The sequence below is a fragment of the Phalacrocorax aristotelis genome, chromosome 8 (genome assembly GCF_949628215.1).
Source record: "Phalacrocorax aristotelis chromosome 8, bGulAri2.1, whole genome shotgun sequence".
NCBI classification, from domain to species: domain Eukaryota; kingdom Metazoa; phylum Chordata; class Aves; order Suliformes; family Phalacrocoracidae; genus Phalacrocorax; species Phalacrocorax aristotelis.
In genome coordinates this window covers 12525798-12538715 of record NC_134283.1, presented here as the reverse complement: position 1 = coordinate 12538715, position 12918 = coordinate 12525798, and the positions used below count along the sequence as shown (strand labels likewise).

At 36.9% G+C, this 12918-nt stretch overlaps 1 protein-coding gene across 1 annotated transcript in view; it reads left to right on the top strand.

Annotated features, from left to right (window-relative positions):
- Positions 1 to 11096, top strand: part of TDRD12 (tudor domain containing 12) — a 37387-nt gene extending 26291 nt beyond the window's left edge. Inside the window, exons 24-31 of the mRNA XM_075101438.1 lie at positions 131 to 223; positions 1425 to 1594; positions 5694 to 5815; positions 6981 to 7035; positions 8633 to 8746; positions 8831 to 8984; positions 9078 to 9144; positions 9500 to 11096. Coding sequence (XP_074957539.1) covers positions 131 to 223; positions 1425 to 1594; positions 5694 to 5815; positions 6981 to 7035; positions 8633 to 8746; positions 8831 to 8984; positions 9078 to 9144; positions 9500 to 9585 — 861 coding nt within the window. The 3' untranslated portion in view covers positions 9586 to 11096. The remainder of the gene's footprint in view (positions 1 to 130; positions 224 to 1424; positions 1595 to 5693; positions 5816 to 6980; positions 7036 to 8632; positions 8747 to 8830; positions 8985 to 9077; positions 9145 to 9499) is intronic.
- The last annotated feature ends 1822 nt before the right edge of the window (positions 11097 to 12918 follow it).

Below are 12918 nucleotides of genomic sequence, written 5' to 3'. Positions count from 1 at the left end.
TCAAAACTATTTTTATTTACTGACTACCCTTATCATTGTTAAGCTCAGAAGATTATTTCACTATAATGGAAGTATCTGTGAAGTTATGTTGGTATACATCTCAAGTACAGTGCAAATTTGTTTTTCATAGGTAACTCATTATATTAATCACAAAATTAAAGGAAAACTCCATGAAGCAAAAATAGTACATATCCTGGGAAATACAGCTTGGGTTGATCCAATGGTAGGTATAGAATTGTAGATTACAAAATATTTGAATCTAAACTCCTTTTCTAACAAAAGCGCCCATTCTTCTGCTTCCTTCTGTCCATTCCTATTTGAACTTTATTCTATGTGGTAGTCACATAATAGTGTTAGTTCATTTACCATGATGGTGTCTGAGCATGGGAGCAGGTTGCTCAGGTGTTGTTAGAGTCTCCATCCTTGGAGATAATCGGAAGCCATCAGGGCATGGTCCTGAGCAGCTGGCTCTAGGTGCCCCAGCTTGAGCAAGGGGGTTGGACAATATGACCTCCAGAGGTCCCTTCCAACCTTAACCATTCTGTGATAAGTATGTATGCATGTATATATTCTGACAGTTACGTCAAAGTACAAAACTGGGTCCCTTTCCAGCCTTTACTACTGGCATAAACAAGCTAGTTACATTTTTATGATGTCTGTTGAGAAATAGCCTAATTTTATGAGCAAGAATTTCTGTGAAGAATTGTTATCAAAGGTAGCTCGCAAGTTGACAGGGGTTGCAGGGCAGAGGTGGGGACCGATCTAGACAAGTTCATCCTATATCTCAGGATCATGATGTGCCTCTTGTGGCTGCTTGGTCCTGCCAAAGAGTACAGCAAGTTATTCCTGTACTTCAGAATGTATCGTACTGTTTTCCATCTGACCATTCAGTCAGCTGAAAATAAAGTGGAAAGAGAAAATGATCTGGAAGGAATTCTCTTCAGTAGCCTTTCCTTTCCCATACAGTATATCACAACCTTTCCCCAATTTCTGTGCGTTTGGTTTTGTTCCTTAATGCGCCTACCCAGCAGTTTTATTGTTATTTGGGTTTAGAAGTTATTCTATGTGGCGTGTATTTTTGGCTGTAACCTGTGTAATCAGGGCTAGGATTGTTTACTTCACTGCCATCTTGGTTCTGTTAGGTGAGATTAGCTACTAATTACTTATGCCATTATCACAATGAAAAAGGTGGTGTTACTTTGAAAACAATTAAACATGGGTAGTTTCCTGTTTGAAAATCAAAGAAAATTAATTGCTTACAGGTATAAATAAATGAGGGTGTGTTTAAAGTTTTACTTAAAGAACAGTGTAGTGTTGGAGAGGGATCACTTATGAACTATGGTTTCCATTTAGTAATTTTTACTAAAATAGTATTGCAAAACTTACCACTAAAATAAAATTACAAATTCCACTTGTAATTCAAGGTCCGGGTTACCAGGCTCTCAGATTTGAAGACATCTATCAATGAATACAATGTTCGATCTGAGATTTTGGCTACAGGTCTGGGAACTGACAATCCAGAACATGTAATGCAACTTCAAAAGTTGTGTGGACACATGAAGGTATTGGATCATGCTAAGAAGTTGGAGCCTTTGTAAGTGTTTACAAATTTTTTTCAACATATACTTAAAAAAAATTTCTATAATTTTAAGTAGATACTTTCATGAATATATTACTGAATGTGGTTTTCATTTAAGCACAGAGACAATAGTGCTTGTGGCATGTCTGCTTTCCTTTAACTGTTCTTTAGCCACACAATCATCATGAAAAGAAAAATATCAATTCTAAAAAATGTTAAACTAGCATTTGATGCAGATAATCAAGTTTATCATAAAAATACAGAGTCTGAATTAAAATTCTGTTATCTTTTCTAATGATCAGTAGCTCTTTCTGAATGCTTACTAGCCAGTACATAGTACCAGTCATTACAGTAGAGCATATTGTTGGTGTTTGTACAACTGCAGAGTTCAGGCTGGAAAATTTAAACAATTTACTTCAAAAGAATTAGGGCCATACACTTACGCATAATGAGAATGGCTACATGGGTTTTTTGCAGTAACAGCACTACTCTTTTTTTCTCCCCCCCCCCCCCCCCCCCCCCCCCGCAGCATAAACTTTTAGAAATGAGTAAATAATCTATATGCTGGAAGAGTTCATGTCACTGTGGTCTGTCCTGGATCCTAGGACCCTTGATTTCAAGTACTTATCAAGATATCTGCAGCTTTTTTGTTCTGGCCTCTGTGTGGCACCTTGTTCAGGATTTTGTTTAGCTATTTATTCTTCAGTTTGGAGAGCCATCCTTGAAAATATAAATTAAATGCTTTTGTCTGACCACCCAAGTGTTTTTTAATATTTACAAGGAAGAGAGACATGTCAAGTATTTTCTTTCAGAGAGTAAATGCTGCTTCATAAACAGAAGAGGATCGCTGCAATACTAGCATGGGCACTATATGTCTTGGGGTTGGGCAAGTTAATTAAGGTTGTTTGTTTCTGTGACTTAGCCAGTCAACAAGATGAGGAAGCCTAAACCCCTCCATAGTCCATTTCCATCTTAGATTAAAGTTCCTGCATGTCTATGTAAAACTGTACCAGAGGTTAATCTTAACCAAAGTATCTGGCTTTTCCTATTTTTTTGTTCAACCTTAAAAATCAGTATTTGAGAACAGCTGTATGTGAGTACACTCAGATCTCAGTATCTGAGAACACTGTTGATGCTTGGAAGGCTTGTTTGCAGGTTTTATTCCTGACAGAGGATGCTCCTCTGAGGTTTCTGCTACCTTGAGCACAACCTTTCTGAATTTATTTCTTGTTTCATGCTGTTACTGAACAGGAACGTTGGTAATCTCCTGACGGTCACAAGAGCATGTAGTGCCAGAGACCTGGCAACTTTATTGCAGTGCTGTGTGTGACAGTTCCATCTCAAATACCTGTAATGCAACTGCTTGGATTACTTTCTGGAGATACACTAAGCCTGATACTACTATTGAAACATTCAGAACTAACTGCAGCCTTTTTTAATAAGGTACTAGTTAAATAAAGGGCACTTAAAGAGCTCCTGTAAAGTTAAGTTGACCGAGTAGCTTCATTTGTGTGGTTTTTTGCAGGTATTTCTTCTCCCTGTTGCAGAATGTGCATAGTTACATGTTGGTTACGCAGATTTTGGATGCTTCAGTGTAGATTTAGATTTTATTAAAAATCTATACTTCTCAGTATGTGGCAAATAGCTTTGCCTCCCCTTAACCTGTGCTAGTTTGACAAGCATTCTGTATTACTCTGGGTTTTCTGCCTAGAACTTGTGTGTGCGATGTGGTAGTCCCTTACCTATTGTCCTTCATGGCTGTCCTTAATGGCTATGAGGTTCATTCATCATTACTTAACAGGTACCCCTAATACTTATATAATCCTGTTTTTCTCGGGTCATGATAATTGCATTGAATAATGCTTCTGCCCAGTAAAAGATTTTATAAAATAACACAAAGATAAAGGATACTTTCCATGCTAATTTGAAATCAGTCCTTTTTGTCTGAACTACTTGGCAGATTGCCTACATTTCAGAACTCCTACCTGACATTAGTGCATCAGGCAGCACTCCGCTATCCGCTTCAGTTATATATCCTTGGTACAGAGTGCTGGACTCTTTCTGATTGTTCATCAATCTCCCTCTTTAGTTCAAAAGCCAAAAAGATTCTTCAGTTAACTAAATGCTCATGGGTTTGTCACGTGTGGTGAAAGGACCTTACCTCTGTGACCAGAATGAAAGTGGTGTTCTATTCCTACCACAGAGAGTAACCAGTGGACCATAGCACATATAGGCTGCACAGCCTTTCAGGCAAGCTTGGCATAGCCCAAATTTTCCATGTTGTAATCTGCATTTGTCAGCAACATCGAATTCGGTCTTAATTGCCTTGAGAAACATTTTTTTCCTGGAAAGAAAAGGGCTCACATTTTCATCTCCAAGATGACATGGTCTATGGATATAAGAAGTATCGCTGCTTTGGGATAATCCATCAATTATGAACAAAGCCACTCTGTCTCTGGGCCTTCTCTCCAGACCTTTTTGATGATTGTGGAGGAGGTCATGGCCCATCTCTAATGCATAAGCATCTGTCTAAGTTACTGCCTTGTTGACTGTTCAATAAATGCACAATCAAAGCACTAGATCCTTCAGTGTCTTCACACGATCTTTGGATACCATCCCATGAAAACTTGGCAGATATTCCAGTCACTCCTGATTAATGGTGTTTGAGAAACACAGGCTGTCCTTCAACCTAGGCCTAGTACCTCTGCAACTGTAGAAACACTTGTAATGAAAAGTGGGGTTTTTGCAGGAATATCTTCTCCTTGTTGCAGAATATGCAGTTGTATCATACAGTGTTGGTTGTGTCAATTTCAAGTGCTTCATTGCAGACTTCATATACAAAGCTTTTGTGTAACTTCATACTCTATTTGCGCAGTTTTCAGCCCCCTACCTTTCAAGTTCTTCTTCACCTTTTGAGGCACTTCCTTGCTTGGTGGCTGTTTCTAGAGTGTGTGGCGTGTGAATAGGTAAATATTTTGGTAGAACCTCAGTTGTTGTAAGGTAAGATTAGATTCTCAGCCTTTGGCTTTCCAAAGCTATTCAATAAATCATAGGAGAAAACTTTTTTAAAAGTGTTTGATTCCTTCAAGTACATAACTCAGAAATTGTTTCTAAAAAAAATACTGAGTTGAATTTGCTGTGCTCTATTTTACCTAGCCTCAAAGAATTGTTTAGTTAGAATTATTTGGAAAAGATGTTAAGTGCTTTATAAAGGTAGAAGTGGTTAAAGGTATCTTTCATTTAGGACTAAGATTATTTTAATCTTACTAATTTACCTCCAAAGTAATTAAGGTAAGCTGTGTCAGTTCTGAATAAAGATGGCCAAATAGGTGTTTCATACTAAATCTTCCATATGGATTAATTTAAAAGTTAGTATTTACTTATGCATGCAGCCTGAAACTTTAGGTGATGTATTACTAGACTGGATTCAGTCCTCTTATGCCACAAAGCATTGGTGGTGATATAAGAAAGTATTTTTCATTTGGACAGTGTTTCAAAAATTATGCAGTGCTGTGTTCTTATCAATAGTGTTTTGATGGAGACTTCGTAGGCTGTTGCAGAACAGAGGGTTGTGGTGCATGTCCCTAGGCTCTCAAGTAGTTTGACTCTGTTGCAGTGTTATTTGAATCTTGAGTCCAGCTAGTGAAGGCCCTAGCTGTGCAGCTGGAAAGCCAGAGGTCTCTTACTAGTAAGTGAAGAACTTTTGAATATTCTGAGATGTTTACTTTTTCCGAGTCAAAATGAAATATGACCAAAAAGCCCCCAAACCTACTATAATTCTTTGTGAAAGGAAATAATTTTCCAATCTCAGTCTATCACACACAGTAAGGCAAATAGCTTTTATAATTCAAAGGAAATGCTGGTACCATCAGAGTTTTAAATGTTCTCCTGACTTGGATTTATTTCTGTATAAATGCTTCTTACTGAGTTACTGAAGTTCGGTGACCTTGTGGTGAGATTTGCAGTTTGCTCTAAGTGCATTTTATTGTATTTTTTTATATATATTAGTATGAAAAACTTAACTTCAAAAGGATTTCCAGCTATAATTAGGAATCCTTCAAATATTGAATATATCTAAACCCTTTCTTTTAAAAATGTCTTTTTCTGTTTTCAGAAGCATAAAGGAAGATACAGCTGGTCCGGAGAATGCATCCAGTCCACAGAATATGTCAGTACAAGAAAATTCTACTGAAAACTGTAATTCATCTAAAATTACTCTTAGGAATCATCCATGTGGTAATCCTTTTCATAATTTCAAAGAAAATTTTAGAACTTTAATTAAAATTGGGTGCTCAAATGTCAACCTAAAAGTCATTTTACCAAATGCATGCTTCTCTGAGTATACAGAATAGCACCATATAGCTGATGTTTACAGTAGCCACAAATACTTTATAGTTAGCAGCCTGGAGATGCTGTGAGACCAAAACATATTAATATAGCTGTATTACTATTTGGGAGATACTCAGTCCTCGAGAGATTCAAAACTGTTTGACTCTGAATGGAACATGTGAGTAGGAAATCACTCCTGTAGAGAGGATGAGCATTTTGCTGTCAAAGGCCATAGGGTTTAAGGAAGCTGAAGTCTGTTGAAAATACGAGGTAAGAGCATCATTCCCTGGGAGGTTTTTTTTTGTCATCGTGTGTCCCGTGTCCCGTCCTGTGTGTCGTCCCCCCCCCCCCCGAGGTTCAGGGTGGTAGAAAATGCTTTAAAATGGCTTTACTCCCTTACCCCCCTTCTTAATCTAATGCTCAAGGATGTGGTATTCAGTCAGTAGAGACTTAAAAGCATATGGCTTTGTAAGTCATAGAAGGGGGATGGACAGAGGATGATCTGGCAGCAGCTGAGTGAGTTTGGAGCAATGAAAGCTGAGTGATTAACAAGTTGCAGCAGCTGTAAGTCAGATAAGATCCTGGAGCGCTTATCATAGAAGGCTTTTTTCCCCTGGTGTAGAGTGACTGTAAGGCCATGTTTCAAGCTGTGATAGTAACATCAATATTAGTTCTTTCATACCTGAAACTCATCAGTTTCTAAAATACCATGTTTCAGGTTTTGAATCATGTCTTGAAACTGGAAAAACCTTAAGTCCACCTGGGAAGCTCTGCATTTTTGGCGTGGGTTTCTTGTTTTTGTGGGGGGTTTGTTTTTGTTGCGGTGGGTTTGTTTTGGGGTTTTCTTTCGTTTTTTTAATTATACCAACTGTAATACTCAGTTTAAATTTTCAGTTGAATTATTAACTTAATCTTTACAAATAGTGCCCAATATAAATGCCGAATATAGTCTTGCAGTATTAATTGGATGCTAGCAAGTTATTTTTATGATAGTACTAGGGTATTCTGGAAGTATCTTGCTTCTATAGTATAGATAAGTATAAAATATCTTTCCGGATTTCTTGTTTTTTAGATGGTGTAGCCCAAACTAAGGAAGCAAAAGACTCTGCCTTGCGTCCCCATAAATGGTACAAAAATTCAGTGTGATTTTTTCCCATGCTTGCTTTTCTTATGTGAACTGCCAAAAAGGACAATCATCCTTACTGAGATTATCTAGTTTGTGAGTAAATAGGTATAATACAGGTAGAGGTATTCTATTACATCACTGTTGAGCTTGAGAGATTACTGTTGCTGTTATGTATAAACATACATCATCTTGTGAGTTCTTTAAGTAATTGTTCTTTTCCATACTCCTGGAATCTAATTTTATCTGTTGAAATAATGTAATCTTTGATTAGACACCATAGTACTAGGAAGTGAATGAAAACAAGGGCTTGTTCAGCTCTGTCCATGGGTATAAAATACCAGCTCGGACTCACACTTGTCTGGATTATGTTTTACCCAACGATTGTCCTATTTGAGGTCTAAACTGTAACTCTCCTACCCTTCTGTCTCTGCATCTTGGTATTTAATGAGATGAATCAGTTCTGTGTGTCTCTCCATTATGTGGGTTCTGTGCTTGGGGGCTGGGGGTAAGAAAATACGTTTTTATTTTGAGAATGGGCCATATTTTTGTGTTGCAGACACATTTCCTTTTCTTTTTTTCTTTGTTTGAAAGTGTATCCATTATTCTTATTCCTTCATGGATAGGACAATTTCTGTTGATAAGTAATTTGAGAAGCATGCAGTAGAAATGAATACTAGGTTTGGCGATTATGAATATGCTGAGGGACATCTTAGGTGTGGTTTGTGGGGATAGTCAGCAGATAGTGGATCCTGAGAATGTTTTAAATTTCTTATAGTCTTTGGGACTAGGCAGTGTTTTCCTTTGGCTTATTCTTTTTCTTCTACCTATTAATGCTAGTTATGGGTGACTAACATTTTCTTGTGCAAATAATGGAAGTATTTTGTATTTTAGCCTATTGGAAAAGCTCTTGATAGGGTGATTGAATCCACATGTATCTCCTGCAGCTTGGCTTAGCACAGTTTAAGATCTTTATGTAGTACGTGTTGAGGTACAGCTTAGCAGTTAAATTAATGAGGGTTTGGATATGACTGAGGGTATGATAAAGGAAGCAACCTGAAAGAATGGATATTGCAGTCTGCTAGTAGGATTTCGTTTTCACTGCCTTTCAGCATTTAGGGGAAGTTTGAGGCATAACAGCTGTAGAGTAAGTGGTTGAAAACCTTTTTGAGAAACGTATATTTGTGTCTATGGTCAGTTGAAAGGTTTACTTTGTCTTTCAGAGGTTGGTCTTGCCACTATTACCTTTCCTTTGTCACTTCAAGATTAGACTATGATAGCATCCTTAAATGAGGCAGTAAGTTTGATTCCTTTGGATATCAAAGTTAATGGAATGTCTCCCTACTTGAACTAGTAGATGTTCTCCTCCAAAGACTGAAACTGCAGCACCTTTGTAGTGAGCTTGGTTGACCTATCACATGCTTTCCTGACACTGCTCTTCAGTGTCAAATTATTATGGTTGAGTACACCTACAGATGCTGAAACTCAGGTGGTTGTTTGTAACCTAATGGGAAAGTGCTGGCTGCATGTGAGAGCGCTTGTCTGAAACTCAGTTGTCTTCTATTCTTGAAAAAAATCCAATTAAACCTCCTTTATTTTAGCTTTCATCCAGAAATAAAATGGTTTCAAAATGAAGAGACTGTTACAGTGAAGGTAAAAATAGCAAGTGTAGCTGACTGTAAATGCGAGTTCGCTAAAGAGAAGGTGGTTTTCAGGTACGTTTAAGAAATTCACGTATAATCACAATGTTTGACAGTCAGCTTGCATTTAATTTTTTTAAACTTTTGTTTATGCTTTAGTGCTTGTTCAGGAGATAAATTTTATTTGGCTGACATGGAGCTGCATCAGTGTATACTTGCAGAAAAGTCTACATGTGTGATAAAGGATCAAGAGGTTATTATTGTTCTTGCAAAAGAGAAAAAAGGACTGTGGTGCAAATTACTGAAGAACAAGGTAAAGTTGAAATTAATTTGAGAATTAATGAATGTTTGGACCATATCTGCACTGATACACAGTGAATGTTTCAAACAATGTTTTTGTCAGCAGAATCCTCAAGTGTCTCTTGATTTTGAACACTGGGAAGATTTTGAAGATAAAAGCCCTTTTCCAGTTGGTAAGGAATGAACAAGTCTGGCTTTATAACACATAAAATGACTAGCATCCTGATTTTTCCATAGGCTTTATCTGAACTATTCATTTATATAAATATGTGGCACTTAGCTGGCTTGCTTAAATTCTCTGAAAACAGATGAGAGGACTCTAATAGCAAGCTGCAGGCAGCAGGGTATCCTTTCTAATGGAATAGCACAGACAAAAGCAGTTTGAAGTAGTTCTCAGTGTTTTGGTCTAGTTCAGGTTTTTTTGTTGTTGGTTTGGTTTTTGTTTTGCTTTAATACTACTACATAATTGTTCTGAATCTCTTGTTTTTTCTTGCTTTATAAATGTTACATTTTATTAATTAATTCTAGGTACTAAAAAATTGTATTGCCCTGCTGCAGTAACCGAAGAATTGATTGACTCCTCAGAAGACAGTGGAACAGAAAGTGATGAGTAATTTGGAGACAGATCTTTTCCTCTGATAAGAATTATGCTTCAGAATAGTCTCTTGCACGAGTATTTCCACTAAAATTTATAAAACAAAACATACAGGTTGCAGAACTGTCCTTAATTTTAGAAGGAAAATAGTAGTTTAAGCCCTTATCTTTGAGTGCTGAGATTCTGAATAAATACTCCATGGAAGGAACACTGTTTGTTTTCCAGTGCCTTCACTTTAAAATTGTTGGCTATAACGATGATGTGCACATATGTACGTGTGCCATCCAAACAGTAAAATCTACAGATTAAATTTGGGTTGTGAAGCAGTTGAATTTATTAGTAATCAAGGAACTTCTAGTTTACTTATCTGAGTGAATTTTCAGTGTTTGCAATAGTTAGTAATTTTTGAAGTTTCACAAATGCTGACGATCTGTCAATTGTTTCTACCGTATCTCTCATTCATTCAGTATTTAGTTTGGCAATCATCATGTTTGTCTGTTCTGCATCAAGAAAGGATGCGTCAACACCAAGGGCAATTTTGGTTACTTGATTGGAAATACATTGACTTGGTATGAAATACTGTACAGTACATTTCACTGTAGTGAATATAATGAGCACTGTGATAGTAGATTCAGTATTTGTTTTCAGTTTGACACTTCCACTTTTCATAAATGGTCTTATTTAATTCCCTCTCGTTTATCTAAAACTCTCTCCTCCTTTGCTAACGAACAATAAAATCTTGTCTGTTTAGCCCTAAGGCTTTGCCTTTTAGTATCTTTCAGTAAATAATTTTTCCCTGTTATGTTTTTGTACATCCAGAACATCTTGCAGTGGAGTAATAATGTAAAAGTAGTTTATAATAAATGAATCTGGTGTAGATCTCTTTGCATCTATAGATTTTAAAGCACACTAGTTTCCCAACATAGCTATATGGTGATTTAGAATAGAGACTTAAATTTATGGACTTACTTTAAGCAGCCTAAAGTTTTGTTGTATTCTTGACTAGGAAGAATACACTTGCTTGTGGGGGATTATTCTTTCAAGAAACATTGGGATGCCTTCAAGAATGGGAGGAGGACTGTATTCATGTTTACGCTGACAGCTACAGTTTTTCTAGTATTAGCATAAAATAAAGCTGCTTCTTTCTGAATATTTAAGAATATTGATGCCAGTAGAAAACTGCCATGTGACAGAAACAGTTGTAATTGTTAACACATCGTTTAAAAAACTAGTGCTGTTGGGAACCTGACTACAACTGAGCTTAATAATAACCTTCACCTGAGTACAGGTACTGGTGAAGCTGTAATTGTTGTAGAAGTACTTAAGGAAATAACTAATGTAATGATTTTGGTCTTGCTCTGTGTTGTGATCGAAACAGAAGACTCTCAAATCACCTAATTGGAAAAAAAAAGTGATGGGGTGGGATGTTTTCCATTGTGTGTGTTGTTCTTCTGTAGCTTGTCTGATATTTAAATATGATGTAAGATCATTTTTCTGCTGGTAGATAAATAAATGGGCTATTTAAGAGACATAAATATCTGTAATTTTTGTTTGAAAAGTAAGATACCATGTATGAGGTAGAAGCAAAAGCTGATTTTAGCCATACATTCTTAGCAGCTGCCAAGAGCTAATTTATAAAGAACAGTGTAAAAAATGTAGCAGTACAGTCCAAGAATGGCCTCTTGGCCTCAAGCAATTTTTGATCAGGATCTTCATAAGGAAGAGGTTTTCTGTGGCATTTTTACTTGAGTATTAGTTCAGTTGCATTTTGGAACCTGCATCAACTTCTAACATTTCTCCTGCACTAAGGAAGTCAGTAGTCAAACACCATATTTTGTGAAGAAAGATATTTTTTTCCTGTGTTTTGAAGCCATCCCTGCTCTGTCTCTTGACATCCAGTACCCTCAAGTTGTAATAGGAACAGATAGCTTGCATTTCCCATTTTCTTGTCACTTGACTCTGCCTATGGACCTCTGTCATCATTTTTCTCCCCATCCCTCAGTCAGGTATCTGTATTTCAGCCTTCAAAATTGTAGTATAGTCATTCCTTATACAAAAATATTCTATTCTTTTGGTCTTTCTCTGAACCTTATAGTTCTTCTGTTTGAACTGATGTTTTTACCAACTGTGGTAGGGGAACAGCAGCTGTAATAGTGTGACTGGGACAAAACACTGTGGCAAGTAGGCACTCTATATGTAATGAAATAATTACCATTTTGTCTTGCTCTCCGTTAGCTTTCCTTAGTCATTCTTAACCTTTGTGCTTGTTTTACCATGATTGCACATGGAGCTGATATTTTCATGGATCTGACTGTAATCACAAAATCTCATTCAAATGAATCAGAATCCATCATTTTTATATCTACCTTTGGGATTGCTTTCCTGTGTAGGTAGACACTAAATAAAAAATATATAGGAAGTTAACTGTTATTTCTTTGTAGCTGCAGGATGATAGAAATAGCTTCTTTGTTTGAATGTGCTAGGCTAGAGTTAGTATGAACTTATGATCTTAAGCCAGTTGCTTTAGATTGTTGTTATTTATTATTAGTTATATATTTAGGATGAATGTGCTTAAGAGTTGAGAAGACTTGTGCTTTCAGTATAAACAGTCTCTCAAATTAATCACTTCAAAATATAGACAAGTGACTTGATAAAATTCATTCCTTTATCCATTTGCACTGAGGGAATGTAGTAGTAAAGAATGTTAGTGAGAATCCTTAAGTTCCTTTGGCAGGGAAAGTAAAGCTGCTTACATGTGTATGTTAATGTAGTATTTATTTTTTATATTTTATTTTCATCAGCTACCAAATGGAGTGTATTTAGGATGATGAAGTTACCTCTGTAAAGTCACATCATGTGGAGGATAATTTCTGAGGCATTTGCTCACTGTTCTATAACTTGGATGGTGTTGGAGAAAACACACACACCAAGATACTAAGTTCTGGTTATCTTGTTTTAACTTGCCTCTTCTGTTCTTGTCAACTGTGCTTTCCATTTTCACTCGATTCCCACTCCCTCAGTCTAATTTTTTGATAGCTAGTGTTTGGTCTGAGAAACTGAGAATGCAGCTAGTCTGGTTTTCAGTTATTTCTGTCTTTCCTGTGTTGTCTCTTGAACATGATGCTGTAAATGATAGCTGCTTTGTTCTTCCAGCAGTGTAATCAAAAGCATCTTGACAGTGTTGGTGGTGAGCTTTCCCATCTTGATAATTGAAAAGTTCCTTTTCACAGAATCAGAGGTTGGAAGGGACCTCAGGGATCATCTAGTCCAACCTTTCTAGGAAGAGCGCAGTCTAGACAAGATGGCCCAGCACCCTGTCTAGACAGCTCTTGAAGGTGGCCAACGGGGCCGA